General features: G+C 41.4%; 1 protein-coding gene across 10 annotated transcripts in view; it reads right to left on the reverse strand.

Moving 5' to 3' along the window:
• LOC113127487 (receptor tyrosine-protein kinase erbB-4-like) overlaps positions 1 to 19,699 on the reverse strand; it is a 210,113-nt gene that overhangs the window by 176,160 nt on the left and 14,254 nt on the right. For 4 of the 10 annotated variants that reach the window (XM_026302131.1, XM_026302124.1, XM_026302125.1 and 1 more), the window contains exon 1: positions 855 to 926. The exons of 3 other annotated variants lie outside the window; for them this stretch is intronic. In XM_026302131.1, the coding sequence (XP_026157916.1) occupies positions 855 to 921 (67 nt within the window). In that variant the 5' untranslated portion in view covers positions 922 to 926. Of the gene's footprint in view, positions 1 to 854; positions 927 to 1,266; positions 1,288 to 2,418; positions 2,744 to 19,699 lie in introns of those variants that run through there. 3 more of the 10 variants (XM_026302130.1, XM_026302127.1, XM_026302129.1) reach the window with 2 other exon arrangements.

Genomic DNA, 19,699 nt, shown 5'->3' on the forward strand with positions numbered 1-19,699 from the left:
ACATTCCCTCCTGGGAGCATTGGAAATTATATTTTCTGAGTCAGGAGTTGGCTTTACCAGAGCTATATTGGTCCTTATTTTTACAGTGCCACTGCTATATCAGGTCTTTGTAAGATGTGGATGTGCGATGATCTCTTCTGATGTGAAATTTTATCCTAAAGGGTAATTCAAATTCAACACCTCTCCCTTTGCATTATGCAGGCTCAGTGTTTATCCAGGGTTAATGATAGTGTACACAATAATAAAAATGTTGTCAGCAAGGCTGTAATAGAAATCAATGAGGAAACCTTGAACAGCACCATGTTTCCTGGAACACACCTGTGCCCGAGTGGGATAACAAGCAGCTACAAACACTGCAACCAGGCAAAGAGGGTACATGATATATATCATAAGTGAAAGTAGAGACAAATGTATGTGGTTGAATACTTGCAGACAAAACACTCCTGCATATCCATGACTACCATACATCTCTGAAGACAACGGGTAAATAACAACATGCACAGCAATACTTGTCAATCTATATATTCCTCCCACTGAGCTGTGAGCGCTCCTGCGTCAATGCTCTTCCCCGTCATCCACCATATCTCCACCCCACTTTGTCCCTCAGCTCTTGTCCTCCAACACAAACCCAAGAGAGTGTGTACAATACATATGTGTATGTTTGTATCCTAACCTGTTCCAAACTCAGCTAACTCAAGTCAGAAAGTTCTCCCCCTCTAAGCTCTGTGGAGCTATTGGGATATTAAACTTCCACTGACTGCACACATACACATACGGATACACAAACACACACAAAAAAAAAACCCTGCCTACGGTCAGAGCACCATGCCCAGCAGGGGCTGCCGGGGGCAAACCTTTGTTGGGAAGGAGGGCCCCGAGGTAGACAAAGAACAAGCCAAACCCACAGACAACACTGATCATCCATCTTCTTAATGACCCTGTCCTGTTTTATAATAGATTTTAATTCAGCGATGTGTCACACAAGTGGGAAAACGGGGCTTTATGATCTGACGAAGGTCTGAAGAGCAGGATGTGGCCAGAGTCCAGAAGCAGTGGCTAAGATTGGGGGGGCGGTGTTCATATGATTCACCAACAGACAGATTTGGGATTTCCAGAGCTTGGGATGGTCCATTTTCAAAACATTCACAAGTGTGGGGTTCTTGCCATAAAAGTTTTAACAAATGCTTTCTCATCTCAGCTGTAATGAAGGTCATGTGCAGTTAATTTATTTATTGTGTATTGGATGTTTCAGTGAACTGAATTTACCATAAGGTGAAGAGCTAAAACAATTAATCACATAGTGATGGAAGCTGCTGAAGACCACCGGGGCCAGGACCAAGCATCCGCTGCCAGGCCACAAGGATTTCCAGTCTGTCCTGGCAGAAAATATGTGGCTGGTAATTAGATTGAAATTGTCTGTTGTTCATCTTTCCTCACTGATACAGGTTATCATTATACAAAGTCATCAGTCTGTCAACACCTCATTACTGTTTTCATTCCATTATTTAAGTCACTTATTAAACAAAAATTCATAAATTTGAAGATCTGCAGACTATCTCACCTTTTATTGTTCATTAATTAAATACTTTTGAATTTTAGACTGTTGACTGTACAAAACAGGTAATTCATTGTCTCCACTGGCTATTAGAAAATTTCACTTTTCAAACTTAATCAGAATGAATTTCATCAGCCAGATTGTTTGTCTGTTGGTAATGACGGGTTATTATTTCCAAATGTTTGTCAAAGTCATCGAACCAAAGAATCTGTTGTTCCTGAAATTTTCTAGACCTAATGATTAATCTGCTTAATAGAATTATCTATAATGAAAATAAATAGTTACATGCAGTCATACATTGACCGAGGGATACTGGGGCATAGCAATGATGCTTCCTTCAAATAAAAGATTCAAAAAGAATTACAACATTATTGAACAATGGCCAAGAGCAGAGCTGGTAAACACTCCAAGTTTTCCTGCATGCACTAAAGCTGCCATCCCACTCACATTATCAAGATCAATGTGCTCTGGCAAGAAGGTGACAGTAAATACTGGAAACAAGAAGAACAATAGCTGCAAAATAGATTTTGTCATGGGATCTTCAGAATTTGTCTGAAACTGCACCGGTGAGGCTGAAATGGATCAAAATCCACATGCAAATGACAAAATTAGAAACAACAATACTGTAACATGGTTGGTTTGAAACCACCAATTGCAACTAAAAGCAAGGTGTAAAGCCCAAGAACAGTTTGTCTAAAATGTTAAATATCCACAGAGAGACACGGTTATGTGTCAAGTTCTCTCTGGACATTTTCTCAACTTCTTAACTTTTCTCCAAAAGTCAGTTTAGACTCTGCAGATGAATACACCGGCTCCTTGCTTGGCTGGCTCTCCACTTTTGGCTGTCTGAGTTGCTGACTCACCTCTGCCTCCAGGCTCTGTACCAGCCAGCCAACCGACCAGCCAGCTCTGTTGACAAATTGATATCTGATCTGTGCTACAATTGGCGGGGGCGCAGACTATTCCAATGTTTCGGCTGTCCACTGCCAACTCCAAACAGCTGAAGGATTAGCTGCAGGCTCTCTTAGGCTGAACTTGTATTGTTCACTGATGGGGCGAGACGAGCAGTGAACACTTTGGACCAAATCAGACAAATGGGAGTCTCAAGTTTGTAGTGGGAAGTGTGTGTTTTTGGCAAGGGGGAGTGATTATTCCTGTGTGTATGAGAGTCTGCTCAAAAATATGTAAGTGACATGTCTGCTGTAGTTTAGTATGTGTGTAAGACGGCAGCAGTCTGTGTGGGTTAGTTTTAGTGTGTGTCCACAGGGCAGCCAGCTGGGAAGTGGAATGCAATGGATGCAGCAGTGATGCTATTCTGGGTGTTTTCTGTCTCTCTTTATCTCTGCGCGTGTGCGTGTGCGTGTGTGTGTGTGTGTGTGTGTGTGTGTGTGTGTGTGTGTGTGTGTGTGTGTGTGTGAGTGAGAGAGAGAGAGCGAGAGAGAGCGAGAGAGAGAGAGAGAGATAGAGAGGGCGAGAGAGAGAGAGAGAAAAATCAAGAAATTCCTGGCATTGGTGTTTGTGTGTACTGTGAATTGGCAAACGGCTAAGGTCACCGAGTCACATAAAAGCAGAAGCTACACAGCAAAAATGACAGCGACTATTATAATCTTGTGGAAACCCCCGCAAACATTCCTGTAAAGTGGTCACAACACTCCCAAGCACTTACACCTTCCCGTAATCCACGCTTAGTTTTTTTCTAGCACAATTTTTCCCATCAGCAAGCGGTACCTCCTCACAGTGGTCCCATCTGTCAGAATGAAATCTGATAGACTCTTAAAGTGGTATGTCATCTCATCTCAGGCCAGCAATTCTCCAGGAGCGACCCCAGGTCTCTCAGTCCATGCCGGTAGTGGTCAGAATGCTCTGCCACTGTAAGAGTCTGATTTTGTTGAAAATATGAAAACATTTTAAATATGGAACAAACCAGGACTTTAAAAGGCACATGATTCACTCCTTAAAGAAGTGTTTTCCAAGCAAGAATCCTTAGATGACTCGCAACATTAAGATTTTAGCTTCCTTTGATGCCAGCAATCATTCTGTGAGAGCAGGTGTCCACTGTGTTTGCATCCAATTTAAAAATCAACTCTTTAAAAATACATCAAGAATTGTCTTTACAAGCTGCTACACCTGTCTGAACAATGCTGGGCAATGCAAGTCAAAATTTAAATTATGTGCCAGACATCAAAACAGGATGTATATTTTTAAAAGCACGAGTATGTGCACTTCAAGTTAAAAAGGAGCCTGGCTCCAATCCAGTGAGCTTCAGGTAAATTTCAAGGACTTGTAAGAAATCGAGATAAAGCTCTGGCAGAAAAAACACGATGGTTGGTTCTATTCTCCCCTGACACGGAGGCAAGCAAAGCATCGATCGGTGAGTTCACGCAAACATGTGCCGTACATTTACAACACCTTGACCAGGGCCTCTGTCCACAACTGGTAATTCCATTACTCACAGTCAGGGTGAAAGGTCGGAACGATCAATACATGGGGGATGGAGACACTAAGATAGAGAGTCAGATATAACGACTCACTGTGCTGCTCTGTGATTTTGACCCTCCCTCAAAAGGAGTTTTGGAAAGAAAAACAAATGAACCTTGCCCCTGATGAAGTGAGCGAAAACTGCTACACAGAGATTCATTTTCTTACTGAATTTAGTTTTTGAATACAGAAAAAGTACAGGGGAAAGATAAAATTTGGCCATGAACATGTAGATGTTATGGCAAATAATTTTAAGAATAAGAATTGGTGTAATGTTAGCATAAGATTTGAAAGTTGTTTTTTTTTCTTTTTCCTGTATTTTTGTTATAGCTTTAAAAAGTAGTTTTTTTTTAATTTGTTAATACATAGTTTTCACTTCTTCACTGGATTCAATACTTTGCAACTACAAGTTCTCACACTGTATAAAATTATCCTGTAGGAGGAGTACTCCACACTGATACAACCATGTCAACAGAATCAGTCAGAATAACTGCACTTAATCCAACATCACTGGATAATTTCAGGTAAAAGAAATGAAGTTGCTGGTGAGTTATTTGAAGTCAGTTGGGTCTACAGGTGTCACTGTGTCTAGATGCATTCATGTGTGAAAGTACAACTGTTTTGACACGATATCCCAGCCCACTCACTTCACCAGTGTCAGAAGCATTTTGCTTGAGCAATTTCTCTGCCCTCATCTGATGAAACATCGCATTGGCTGGTGCGTGCTCCCCCGGAAATAATCACCATAATATATTTACACTTTTAGAGAAAACAATTATCATAAATTACATATTTGTGGCCCGCCTCCTTCAAAGATATGCTCGGGTGCTCTGTGGTTGTGATAAAACAAATACACACTGTGGGCTCTCTGTGTTATGAGGGAGTATGAACAACAAATAGCCCATTTTTTTAGTTTCTGTGGAAGACGCCTTCGTTTTTTAATGAAGTGCCGGCTGTTCTGAATGAGGACTCAATGAGGCGTGGAATGGGGGCTCTCCATCCCTGCCCTGCCTTTTTTTTTGTCTTTTCCTCCCTGTCGTCTCTGTGCATTTGAACCTCTTGTACCCCTCATCTTTTAGAGGATTAGAATAAGGGCCATTACCCTCTGTTGGGGCCAAGCCACAATCCATGTGCTGCCTGAGTACTTTCTCTCTCCTTCACAAATGCATAACCATCAAATAACCTCACACTCATGCACAGTACAAGGTCAATATGCATTTATATTCCATCTGCAGGACTCTACCTATTTTTCACTTAATCCAGATCAGAAATGCTTTTCTCTCAGTCTGAAAACTTTTCCTGTTACTGCACCCTGTGTTCCCTGTCATGGGTCCTCACGCAGCTTTCAGCTCTATTTCCAGGTAGTGACAGTGACAAACCCACCTAGAGAGGAAGCAAACATCTATTAACCCCTTGCAAGTGGTGGGTGACACGTCTCATCAGACACACTTTTATATATAGGACCAGAGAAGCAACTGCAGTGGACAGCTCACCTCACTGCACTGCAGGACAGAACGATACAGAAGATCTTTTATCCCCACTGCCATCAGGCTCTACAATACTTAAACTAATGGCAGAAGACTAATTAACATAAGCTGGACTGTTACTATTTTTTACTACTTAGAATGTTTTACTTTTTCTACCTAAATTTCCCTTCAGTGATTAATAAAGTTTATCTCATCTCATCTTCTCATCTTGCCATAATCACCCAGTGTTTCTGTCTGTCAGAACATAAATTACATTTTATCCTCAAATCAAGAAAAGCAGTGCTTTTGCCCTGAATGGTCCTTTATGTCAGCAGCTGCACATGACAGAACTACATAACATGAATATTTGAAGCTGCCATTTTAATATGATAAATAATTGCAAAAATGTTGCTCCAGTAAAATTACCATAATAACAAGACTTCAAGGTCGGGACTGTAGTTAGCTATAACAGTTGCATGGGAGAGTTAATGAGGTCTGAAGAATGCATCTGTGTTTCAGTACATATTTTGAGTACATGACTAGACACAATTCTAACTGTACCAGTAGCACTGTGTACCACAGCACAAGCTTTCCACAGATAATCAAAAGCCTCAGTGGTTCCCTGTGCTAGTAGGAAAATGTTTAACCTTATTGAAATTTTGGAGCAGAATCTAACTACAGAACTGACACCCGGGCTCTATATTCTTTGTTCTAACAACATAACTGCTGAAATTAAGAAAAACTCCTGCTATGACAGCAACAGCACAACTGACCCACAGCACTTTAATTACATATATTGGGCTGCATGAAAATTATTTTGGTAGGTCAGACTTTAAAAATAGGGTTTGGTTACGGGCACTGCAGTGTCCAATTGAAATTGAGCCTTCTTTACAAAACAAGAGCTGAAGATTAAAAAGAAAAAGAACCTCAGTGCATATCTTGGTTTCTGGGCTAGCACAGCAATAAACCAGGCTTCAAAGCAAAATGTGTCGCAGTGAGAAAACGGGTTATCAGACGTTCACAGAGACCATCTTTTGCCTGTCTCACTTTCCATTGCTCACTTGATCCCCCTCACCCATCTCTCATTCCATTCCCATGGGTCATTTTCTCTAATCTGGATTCCCACTGTCTTTTACATCACTGCATCAATCTCAGTGAAACACATGCCCTTTACATCATCTGATGTAAAGTGTGTGTGCCTGGGATTCCCCAATCACCTCCTAACCTCATCAAGATCATCTGGTTAATCCCTAAAAATATATCCAAATTGCAATGGAAATACTATGCTGCTCTGCACTGTTGGATAGCAGCAAAAATGAGCTGAGGATTAACATATATTTTAATTGCTTTCTATTTTGAATTCCAACAGCGGATGAACATGAGGGCAACTCTGCATCACCCCTGTCAACATGGGCTTTTTGTTTGATAAAGAGTTGAGAAATGAAGTAGTGAGTTTGAGTATAAAAGTCAAAATAGAGTGAAAAACACTGTGATGTCTAAATTCATGAGTATTTGACTCGATGAATGTAAGCACACTTAGAGCTTAATTCCAAATCTTACGTTTTTCACTGCCTCCTTTCTTTCATGGTGCGCATCTTATTTTCACTTATTAGATTCTGAGCTACCTGCCCTTCAGCATCACCTCACCTCAGATTTTCTCTTTCTCCAGTGGCTGATTCTTTATCATCTCCTACAAACGTCAAAGCTATTGCTGCTTCAAGTCAGAACTGCCCTGCTCCGGCGAGGGCAAAGATGAGCAGAAGAGAATTAATTCTTCATGTTAACTAAGCAAACCTGCTCCCTTTCAGTCAGTATTTTGTATGGCTGATGGTGATACTGATGCACTATGAGCATGTCAAATATGCTGTGTTACCTCTCAACAGCTTTTCCACATGCCGTCAGCGGCAATTCAGGTGAAACCTTTTCAGTTTTGCGATTGAAAACCAACACCAGCATTGAAGAAGTAAACACTTAAGCAGTGAGTTTAAAAAACAGTATAATAAATACTGTTATTTTTTTTAAATGCACAGCTGCTTGACAGATCAGATGTTAAATGGTCTTATACTTGTATAACACTTTATACATTTAGACATTCACCTATTTGCACACACAGTCACTCACAATCAAACACCGATGAAACAGCCGCCAGGGGCAACTTGGGGTTCAGTATCTTTCCCAAGGACACTTCAACATGCAAGAAGCCAGGGACTGAACTATCAATCATCAGCATGGGAAGCTTTGCAGTCCACCAAAATGGCTTAGCAAAGGCTTTAGCTGAGCAAACATCTGTAATTCCTTGATAACTGGGCAACTTTATCTACTGAGGAAGACTATGTACCACATTCAAAAGCTTCAGAACAGCTACTAAATGAACATCGTGGTGACACTGTTTTCTTATTTTCAGGAACTGGAGAAAGGAAGAAAAGATGAGAAAAATATTATGCAGAGAAAAAAATCATGTTACTACAAGGTTCCATCAGTGCCACTTCATCAAATACAATGTAGCCTGTTTTTGACAGTAGAAATTAAATGTTAAAATCCTTTAATCCATCTGATTCAAGCTATATAAGCGTATTAATAAAAGTTTGTTTTGTAAACTACTGCAGTAACCTGGTTTTCAATTTTGACCAAGAACGCATCTTGCCATTTTCTAACAGTAAGTTGCGTAGCTGTTTTAACAGTTGACCTTTATTTTTTTCATAACAGACATCACTGTCCCTACATGAATAAAGAGCTGTTTAGCTGGGAATCTGTGTCTAATACTGACTGATGAAAATAAAAGCAAGCATTTAGCCATTCATTACATCCAATTCTGTCACCATAAAACAGCCAATGCAGGCAAAAGCAGGTGTTCCTTATAATGTTGCAGATGTTATTTATGAAATGACAGGTGTTTGTTGCTCGGAGACGGCCAGAAAGGAGTGTTTATGGAAATGTGCCATAGAGGTTCCTGCAACGTGCTGTAGATGTAGGTTTACTGAAATTGCAAAAAATACAGCATGTAAAGACAGAAGGACAGATGCATTTCTTCAACCAGCCTCCCTCCATGGGAAACTTGGCCAATAAAACAGCATAAAAATCAAGCAAGTTGCAGATAAACAACTTGAAAGTTACCAGAAAGCACAAAGTAAAGTTTCTACATTAATGCTCCAGTATATCAAAGCAGTAAACAGAAGTACAAAAACATCCACTGGATAAAACAAAACTATCTCCCTAATTGAGCATACCACAAGACCCTTCATTAACAGTTTAGTCTGAAGCATGACAGGCCAGAATCTGCAGCTTTAATTCATTTGCAGTCAGCTGAACAAGGCCAAGGGTACGTAAGCAATTTTGCTTAATGCAGTTGTGACCTTAAGGACAGATAATAAGAACAAATCACATTACTGCAAACAGTCATCGCTGCCAATGTTTACAGCAGCGCAGATAATCAGGAAGTGCCGACATAATGGCCTTGGAGATAATTTGCCTATGTGCTACATGAAGCAGTGGGTTATAATATGAAGCTATAATATATGAAGTTACAAAAACACTGAAAGGAGACTACATCAAATTGTAAACATACTTTACATCAGCAACATATTAGCTCTAGCAACCTCTTCAGCTGCTTAGGCCTCAGACTGAGACCTGAACAGCTGACAGCATCCTAAAAGACCCAATAAAGGCTCTTTTCCTTAACAGCCATTAGCTCATTAGACGAAGTTAGCTACTCAAGTTTCATTTTTCCTACATTGTTCCCAGATGGCTATTCTATATTTAATTGCAGCACTTGTACATAGATTAAATTCAAATTCAATTCATTAATCTGACATGATTAGAACGAAATAGAAGAATTTGTCAATACATTATAATTGAAAACATCCAAATTTATACCCTAACTGGGGATCAGAATGAACCAAAATGGACCAGCATGTCACACTGTTGCAGGACTGTGTTCAAGTCAGCTAGTAGGACCCAATTTAAAAAACCTTAATTTTCACTGAATTTGCATTACTTTGTCCAAATCAAGTAAAACATGCTTCAACATAAAGCAGATCAAACAGTTAATGGTTAATGAAAATGGGGATCTATCACATCAATTTTAGTTTTTGAAATTGACCTGACTAGTGATGAAATACATGCACTGAGCCCTAGCACATGGTTTAAATCACACATTTCACTGAAAATAATGAAGATGCACCTTAAAGCTGACCAGTGTCTTTTGTACATGCAACAAGTTATAGATGAACATTTCTAAAGTCAAACCATCAAATTTGACAACAGACAACAATAGACACTTTACTGGCATAAAGTCAAAGCGATTACCACAGTATGTGATTTGGACCTCGATACAACAGCATGTTATTGCTGCCCATATGTTGCTGTGATTACTCCTTCCTGTTTCATCCATCCAATAATGAGAGGAGGATGAGAGAAAATGCCTCAGTGTCAATGGCCCAGCCACTGATTCTCCATTATTACACTCATAAATCCTTTCCATACAACCATCCCTCCTGCATCCCCCCCCCCTCGTCGTCTGTTTCATTCGCAAGCTTTATCCGCATGTTCAGATGGCAAAACTTGCAAAACACACACACACACACACACACACACACAACACACATACACACACACGGAAGAGTTACCTTTAACATCTTAAAAAACACCCGCAAAAACTGTCCATCACAACATCAGCGCAGACAAGACTTCTCCACTAACATAGTTCTGGCTGCTGTCATTAAAAAGTGTGAGGATGCTGTGTGTGTGCAGCTGGATTTGTCTTTTCATGCTTTATATGTATTAAACAAGCACCTGTATTTACACTTAAGTGTCAAAAATGAAGCGTGTGATGAAAGTCCACTTGTCCATTCATCTCTTCAGGGAGGTGATACACCTTTCAGCAGCCTCTGATTTACAAGCCTGCCCCATCACTAGTGGATGTGGGGCTCGACTGTTAATTCCTGACCTAATGGCACATGGACAGGCTTGCGGTAATAAAGAAAGACCCTCAGTGAACCCGATTAGACAATAGGTGCAGCAAAATATCTGGGCCATGAAAAACGAACCTGCCTGCAAATCACACCAGAATGAAAGGAGGGAAGGGATGAAGAATGGTTGGGAAAGGAGGACGAAGAAAGGCAAATCACCTCACTCTTGTTGCCAGCTGGTTTTTGTTGCATGGCACTAAGTTCAATAGAAAGTTTAATTAGGTGAAAGGAAGAGTGTGATACAATCTACAACAGTGAGATGTGAAGACTTGGATTTCACAGATAGCAAAAAGAATCTAGAGAAACAGATAGGCAAGCGCATCACAGTCCGTCCATTCACTGCTGACTGCTTTGAGTTTCTCATATGGGGCTGGAAGAGAGTGCACCTGCTCACTGCTCACATCAGCTCATCTGGTAAAGCCAAAAAAAAAAAGTTATAGTTTCAAAATATAAAGCATTTCTGATGGAGGACTGGATTAGAGGATCACTGATGAATCATATGTTCACACTTTCCATTTGCATTGTTGTTAAGATTAACTTTCACAAAAGTCACATCAAAAAGAGATGGGGATGTGTCAAGCTGCTCTTTAGACAAAAGATTCACTAAGTATAGTATGTAAGAAATGACTTCTGTTACCAGGAGAACTTTGCAGAGGTAAGGCCTGGTTTTATGTGTGAGTATTCTACTGAATACATCTATGCAGTAATTGACATTTTGTTCTCACTGCATTGCACAAATCGGTTTTCTAAAGAAATACCTGCAGCACATGCAGACACAACACAGAGAAAAGCTGTTTCCACTGTGGCAATATACAGCTATTTTATCATATTTTCTTTCTATTTACTTTCTTTAACTTTTACAGATTCTCACATGAAATGCACCTGAAGCTGCCTTAAGCAAGGTACTGGAACCTATCAGAGTAGCTCAGTGGACAAAGGCACAAAAAGTTGTAATGCACTGAAGGAGCTCTCAGGTGTATCTGTAACTGCATGAACATGAGGCAAACGATTGCTGCAAAGAAGGATGCCTGCTCAGCCAACCTGAAATACCTGAAAAACATGGTAATTCTGTAAGCCTGAATAGAAAAAGGCACCCTGACTGCGCAGAAGCAACTGTAGTGAACCAGGCCCTATCATGTAGACAAATCAGTGTCTCTCAAGGAAAAGAAAACAGACTCGTTTGATTCATTTCCACCTTTTAAATAAATCGCGTGAAAAACAACACATTCGGGCCATTGTTTCTCAATGGGGAGCTGCCACTCGAGAGGGTAGCGCTTGGAAAGGCTGCGCAAAATGAAAGTGATGGTAATTTCTTAAAATGAGCGTCAGTCTCTGTGTTGCGTGACAACAATAAATGTGAACTCTCTTTCACCTCGCCTTCTTCATCTACAGTTTGTCTCTCTAAACTACATCTTCCCCAAACCCCCCTCTGTCCTCAAACTCCTACCCCTTCCTTCATTCGCTACATTCAGTGGATAGCCTCTAATTAATCCATAGCCGTCAGTGGGGAGCAGTTTGCTTGTTTACTCTTATTGAAATTAGCAAGGCCTGACTCCCCAGAGAGAAAGCGTCAGAAGCACAATTAGCTGGCACTGGACTAATTAGGATACGGTGCTAATGACACCTCCATGGTTGCATGGGCAAAAATGAGCAAAAATGAGAGGAAGTGGTATGAGAAGAAATGAGAGAGGGGAGCAGAACTGAGAGAAATTAAGGAGAAAAGGGGCATTTCTTAGCACTGATACCACCCCAAGGAGTGGGAATGGGCACAATAAGCTCATAGCCAAGCTGCGCTTACAGTGGCTGATCTGGTCTCCCTGTACAGCCATCCTGGAACACTCACAGGCACTACACACCAGTGACGGATTTGATAAGAAGTAACCTCCCACCTTCTCACTCTGTTCCTGCAGGCTTTCTCAACACCTTGGCAGGCAGCTGGCCTCATCCCCGATACTAGCTGCCATTACACTGATTATCAGTCCTGTCAGTCATGTGCTTCACAGACCCCAGGGGAGGCATGAATGGCCAATTAGCAAGTGATCCACCTCAGTGGATCTTCACACACAGAGAAAGGTTGCTCACACACACTAATATTTTTATTCTGACATAAAAAAGAAAAAAAGAAAACATGACTGTCAGGAACATTAACAGGAAGAAAATGTATTTTTTCTGTCATTCACACTCAACACACAAGGTGAAAATGAAGCACAGAGTCAGTCAGCAAGTAATAATCTGTAGGAATAAGAAGGTCATTCAGTAACAGTAAACAAGCTTTTGCAGTCAACATGAGCTTTGATTTCTTGTACACTATGGAGGTGGCAGCCCACAGCATCAAGGATAACCTCATTAGAAAAGGAAAACACTATTCATTCAGTTAAAGCACAAAAATTATACCAGTGACACAGTGTCTTGACTGTGGGTTAACAGACTGTTTTTACATTGCTGACCTGATGGTTTCCTTTCATGAAAAGACCCAGGAGAAAAAAATAACCCACCAAAGCCGTTTCATCACTTTGAATCTCGAGTAGCAGTTTGAGTTCCTGAGTTTGCTCATGATAAAAGCTTTTCATAAAGTCCTGCCAAATTTCATCTGGGAAAAATAGACTTTTTCCTACTTCCTTGTATCATTCTACATAGTCTTTCCTTTTTCTCCCCTCACTTTTTGTCTGTTGCTTCCATGGCTCAACATGGGGAATTCTGATTTCAGACTACAAAGGTGTTAGTCTTGAGAGAAACAGAATCTCGTGGTGTAAAATTAAAAAAGGGATAAAACAGGAAACTCAAGGTGAAACGAAGCCAGATAAATCTCCCCCTCAGTTCATGGGAGCAAAAGGACTTGCTGCCGTGATGAGAGCAGCTCTGAAAGTCTTTCTCAAGACTTTCCAGGACTTGATGTGAGCCTTGAGTCTCAGACAGTCCTTTCCTCAACTCAAAAAGACCAAACTCAACTAATGAAGCTATTGTTGAATGTCAGCCAAGAACAAATGACCACAGTATCTGAAGTGCTTCAGTTGTGGAGAACGACGACAAAGGTCATGTACTCTAAGCAAAAATTATTGCTAGGTTTAAAAGAAGTGCTTCATTTAAAAACAACCCCAAAAAAAAAAAAAAAAAAAAAAAAAATCAGCCTAGTTTCAAAAACATACTTTTGTTTTCCTAATCTTCTTCTTCTTTTCCTTTCAGCTGCTCCCTCCAGGGGTTGCCACAGCAAATCATCTGCCTCCATTTAACCCTATCCTCTGTATCCTCCTCACCCACACCAACTATCCTCATGTCCTCCTTCACTACATCCAAGAGCCTCCTCTTTGGTCTTCCTCTAGGCCTAGTTCCTGGCAGCTCTAACCTCAGCATCCTTTTACCAATGTATTCACTGTCCCTCCTCTGAACATGTCCAAACCATCTCAATCTGGCTTCCCTGGCTTTTTCTCCAAACCATCTAACATGAGCTGTCCCTCTGATGTCCTCATTCCTGATCCTATCCATTCTCGTCACTCACCGAGAGAACCTCAACATCTTCAGCTCTGCTACCTCCAGCTCTGCCTCCTGTCTTTTTCTCAGTGCCACTGTCTCTAAACCAGACAACATTGCTGGTCTTGTCCACCTTTCCTTTCATTCTTGCTGACACTCTTTTGTCACACATCACACCTGACACTTTCCTCCACCCGTTCCAACCTGCTTGCACACGTCTCTTCACTTCTTTTCCACACTCTCCGTTGCTCTGGACTGTTGACCGATAGGTACTTAAAATCCTCCACCTTCTTCACCTCTACTCCCTGTAACCTCACCGTTCTACTTGAGTCCCTCTCATTTGGACACGTACTCTGTTTTACTGCGGCTAACCTTCATTCCTCTCCTTTCCAGAGCAAACCTCCACCTCTCTAGATTTTCCTCCACCTGCTTTCTGCTTTCGCTACAGATGACAATGTCATCTGCAAACATCACAGTCCAAGAAGATTCCTGTCTAACCTCATCTGTCAGCCTGTCCATCACGACAGCAAACAAGAAAGGGCTCAAAGCTGATTCTTGGTGAAGTCCCACCTCCACCTTGAACTCCTCTGTCACCCCTACAGCACACCTCACCACTGTCTTACAGCTCTCATAGATGTCCTGCACCACTCAAACATACTTCTCTGCCACTCTGTGGTTCTCTTTCTTGGCATGAAACCATACTGCTGCTCACAAATGCTCACTTCTGACCTCAGCCTAGCCTCCACTACTCTTTCCCATAACTTCATTGTGTGACTCATCAGCTTTATTCCTCTGTGGTTTCCACTACTCTGCACATCTCCCTTGTTCCCTTGTTCGATGGGCACCAGTACACTTCTCCTCCATTCCTCAGGCATCCTCTCACTCTCCAAGATCTTGATAGGTAGCCCAGTCAAAAACTCTACTGCCACCTCTCCTAAACACTTCCATATCCCCACAGGTATGTCATCAGGACCAACTGGCCTGTCCACTCTTCATCCTCTTCAGCACCTTCCTCACTTCATCCTTACTGATCTTTGCTACTTCCTGCTCCACAACAGTCACCTCTTCTACTCTGTGCTCTCTAACATTTTCCTGATTCATCAACTCTTCAAAGTATTCCTTTCATCTTTCCATCACACTTGTGGCACCTGTCAACACATTTCCATCCCTGTCCTTAATCACCCTAACCTGCTGCACATCCTCCCCATCTCTCTCTCTGCCTCGCCAACCTGTACAAATCCACCTCTCCCTTCTTAGAGTCCAACCTATCATGCAAATCCTCATACGCCCTTTGTTTGGCCTTTGCCACCTCTACCTTCACTTTACGCTGCATCTCCCTGTACTCCTGTCTGTTCTCTTCTGTCCTCTCAGTGTCCCACTTCTTCTTAGCTAACATTTTCCTCTTAACACACTTCTGAACTTCCTCATTCCACCACCAAGTCTCCTTATCTGCTTTCATCTTTCCAGATGACACACCAAGTGTCTCCCTGTTCACTTTAGCTGTAGCTGTCCAGTCATCTGGAAGAACCTCCTGACCTCCCAGAGCCTGTTTCAGCTCCTCCCTGAAAGCCACACAACACTATTCCTTTTTCAACTTCCACCACTTGGTCCTCTGCTCTGCCCTTGTCCTCTTCATCTTCCTCACCACTAGAGTAATCCCACACACCACCATCCTATGCTGTCTAGCTACACTCTCCCCAGCTACTACTTTGCAGTCACTGATCTCTTTCAGGTTGTAACGTCTGCACAAGATGTAATCAACTTGTGTGCTCCTGCCTCCACTCTTATATGTCACCCTATGCTCCTCCCTTTTCTGGAAAAATGTGTTCACTACAGCCATTTCCATCCTTTTTGAGAAGTCTACCATTCCAAACTTACCCATCACTTCCTCATCACGTCTGTTTCCCTCACCAACATGTCCAGTGAAGTCTGCCCCAATCACCACTCTCTCACCACTAGGGATACCCTGAATCACCTCATCCATCTCCCTCCAGAATTTCTCCTTCTCTTCTAATTCACATCCTACCTGTGGGGCATAACCACTGACAACATTCAACATCACACCTTCAACTTCCAGCTTCAGACTCATCACCCTATCTGACACTCTCTCCACCTCCAGAACATTCCTAGCAAAGCCCTCCTTCAGGATAACTCCTACTCCATTCCTCTCTCCATCCACACCATGATAAAACAGCTTGAACCCTGCTCCTAATCTATAGGCCTTGCTACCTTTCCACCTGGTCTCCTGAACACACAAGATATCCACCTTTCTTCTCTCCATCATATCAGCCAACTCTCTAGTTTTCCCTGACAAAGTCCCTACATTCAAAGTCCCTACTCTAAGTCCTACACTCCTGCCCTTCCTCTTCTCTCTTTGCCCACGAACACGCCTTCCTCTTCTCCTTCTTCGACCAACAGTAGTCCAATTTCCACTGGCACCCTGTAAGTCAACAGCACCAGTGGCGGTCATTGTTAACCTGGGCCGCGACCGATCCAGTATGGAAGTCATATTTGTGATTCGCATGTTTGATTTGGCTTAAATTTTATGTCGGATTGTGCCCCCCTGTGGTTGGGTTGCATTTGTTTTCCTAATCACTTATGACTTGAAATAATGACAAAAACAATGGATTTCATTTCTGACACTCTTAAAACACTGCATTCTCTCCAGTATTTTCAAAGTAGTTCAACATTAAACTCTAAACTCTTCTGAGGAAAGAAAAACCTGTTAAAAATCACTGGTGTCTCAAGGTTGATTTAAATAATGCAATGAATAAAAAAATAATCTTCAGACATACCTAGTGAACAAGGAATGTACTAACAGCACTAGGCAGTTTCCATAAAAGGGTTTACCAAATGTACACAAACAACTGTCACTTTAAAAGTAACCATCAAATCCTTCTAAAAGCAGGTCCTTGAAAATAGACGGATGGCCATTACACTTTTTACCCTTTTAATGTTACAAGAGAAAAAGAAATAGGAGTGATTGTTTAAACCATTTAGCACCTGGATGGAACTGAGGTGTTTCTTTGGAACCCTGGACTTAAGAGCAAAATATCTTTTATTTTAATTCTTGTAGATGCTACTGGAGGAAACATGCTGGATGCATTATCAGTGGAGGCCAGTGTGAGCTTGGCTCAGACAGGAGCTGCAGTGTGAATGTGTAGCAGTAGCAGCCAAACAGCAGATGGACTGAGGCGTGAAAGACTTTGCTGTAAAATAGCAAAGAGGGGTTGAGAACAGTGGAAAAATGCCAGGGGGACACAGATGAGGACGCAGAGGTCAGAGAGAATGTGTCGGTGTCAAATGTTGCCAGTATGAGGGGTCAAGACTTGGCGTTTAGCTTGAATATGTATACACTTAATGAATGTGTGCATGTGGTAAAATATGTCATGTCAAAGTATTCCTTTGTGGTGTTGAGGGTGTAAGTGTAGCTGTTTGCTAAACATTAGTAAGCCCTGAGCGTGAGTGGCTGTGTGTGAATGTGTGTCCCAGGTGGTTTTCCCAGTAGCCAGGTCTGTTCCTGAGTGAGGCTGATGAATGAGGCCTGGTACCAACCTGGACACTGCTTTTTAACACAGCATGAAGCTACAAACTGCCACTGTAACAGATAGTAGCAGCTTGGGAATGCACATACACACACACTCAACATAGGCACTGGCTCTACACTCAAACTGACATAGCAAGACTGTTCTGTTCAGAAGAACAACGCTGGCCGGTCTTGAACGTGTAATTTCATAAAAAGTGCTGTCGTGTAAATAGTGACTATCCTTTCGGAGAAGCAAATGCAGATCTAATGTGATGTAGTTACACTACTGTGCAAAACTTTTTTTTTTCTCATAAGTCTACACAATTAGCTCAACAATGCATCTCTGCACAAGTCAATATTGGTTCAGCTTGTAGCCTGATGTGGTTCTTGGTCACATCATGGCAGGAATTTAAAGCTGCACCAATCAATTTTATATTACTTATAAGTATATTTCTATGAGGCATTTTAGCATCTTTCAGCTTATTGTTTTGGTTTTACAGCTCACCGCTATACTAACTCTCACAAGTAGTTGTTTTCAGAAAAAACATATTTAAAAACTCACTGTTATGTAATGTGCCTAGCACTATATAGTAGATGGATAAAGTTAGCCACTCACTGGTGGACATATAGTAGAGTAGCATTTTGCAGCTAAACACCTAAACAAGTTCCAATGCTAATGCTGCTCCATGTCTGTAGATGTCTAAATAGGAAACTATTAGTTAACTGTTTGTTCCATTGCACTCCAGTGTCTATAAATAGTTCCTTTGCTTCAATGCTGTCTGACTACCTAGTAGGACAAAGTTATCACTGTAAGACGTGAATGTGTGATTTTACCATGGTCCCATCTTCAGCCGGTACTCAAGATTGGTAGCTTTTAATGAAGGAAACTAACTTTGAGCTGGATAATATTAAGTCACCTCTAGCATAAAGGTGGAAGATCAGAAAATTCAAAGCATGAAAACATACCCAGAGATTAACATTTACATGTCACTGATGAAAAGGTGACAAAGTTGGCTTTGAAAGTGAAGCAGAATAGAGAGAGCGATGTACATTTAGCCAGAAGGGGAAAATACCCATAAATTAAACCATGATATAAAAAGCAGAAAATTGCATTTTACATGACATGACACTTAATGCAATTCCTTTAACTGAAATAAACACAGAAGGAGGAAAGAAAAATGTGTGTTCCTGGTGTCTGCGCTGTTTTTAATTGGGAGTCAAACATGTGGAATTTAAATGGTAAATTAGCGATGCTGTGAACTGACTGTGTTGGTCCAAGCTGTGGCAGAGAACACATTTAGCAGCTCTGGGGATGTCCACACATGCAAACATACACACACACACATACACACACAAAAAAGCACATACCCCACTGAGCAAAGCCATAACAGCACACACATAATTATACTGTTAATTAAGCCTGGAACTCAAAAGGCCAAAAACACGGAGGTACAGACAACTGCACAGCAAGAATGTGTGTCTGTGTGCAAATCAATGACATGCTTCTGATTAGTTGGTGTTCGTGCACATACATAAATGTGTTCACAGCAAATGAATACTTTCTTGTGTGTGTGTATGTGCACAAAGAAATAAAACCAGAATTAGCAATGCGTGCTTTGGTAATCTAGGTGAACCATCCCTCTAAGTTATCTTTGTTATATTTGCTGTATATAGTATGTTGTCTATTAACTTTCGTGGCACTTTCTGTGAGGGACATGCCATATTGCAGCTTCCCCCTGTCCGTCTGTCTGCGTCATCTGCATGTGTTGTGATGCAAATTGGGCCCACCGCCTCCATGCTGCAACACTACTTTTTAATTGAACCTTTTGATCTGTGGCTAATTCTACTAATTAGCAGCACTATTTCCCCAACAGAATATTTTTGCTATGAAAGTGTGTGTGTATGTGTGTGTGTATGTGGTGTGCGCACGTGTGTTCGTCCATGTAACTGTGTCAGTCCTCCTTTGGCTAACTACCTATGAAGCCAATTGCTGGATGGCATTTAAAAAGCCTTCCAAAGGAAAAAAAAAAAAGAGCTAATCTCTTTATCTGACACAGAATAGACAGGTGTGCTGTTAAAGGTAATAACACTACATTAAAAAGCACAGATGCTCATTATACAGCCACACACAGGCAAATGAGCAGTAAGTGTTTTATGCGCCAGTATAGTTTTATATCTGTGTTCTACTCTCATTGCCTCTGAGTGTGGAAGCAACTGAACGAGAGGCGTGCTGATATGA

The sequence above is a fragment of the Mastacembelus armatus genome, chromosome 2 (genome assembly GCF_900324485.2).
Source record: "Mastacembelus armatus chromosome 2, fMasArm1.2, whole genome shotgun sequence".
In the NCBI taxonomy this organism is placed as follows: Eukaryota; Metazoa; Chordata; class Actinopteri; order Synbranchiformes; family Mastacembelidae; genus Mastacembelus; species Mastacembelus armatus.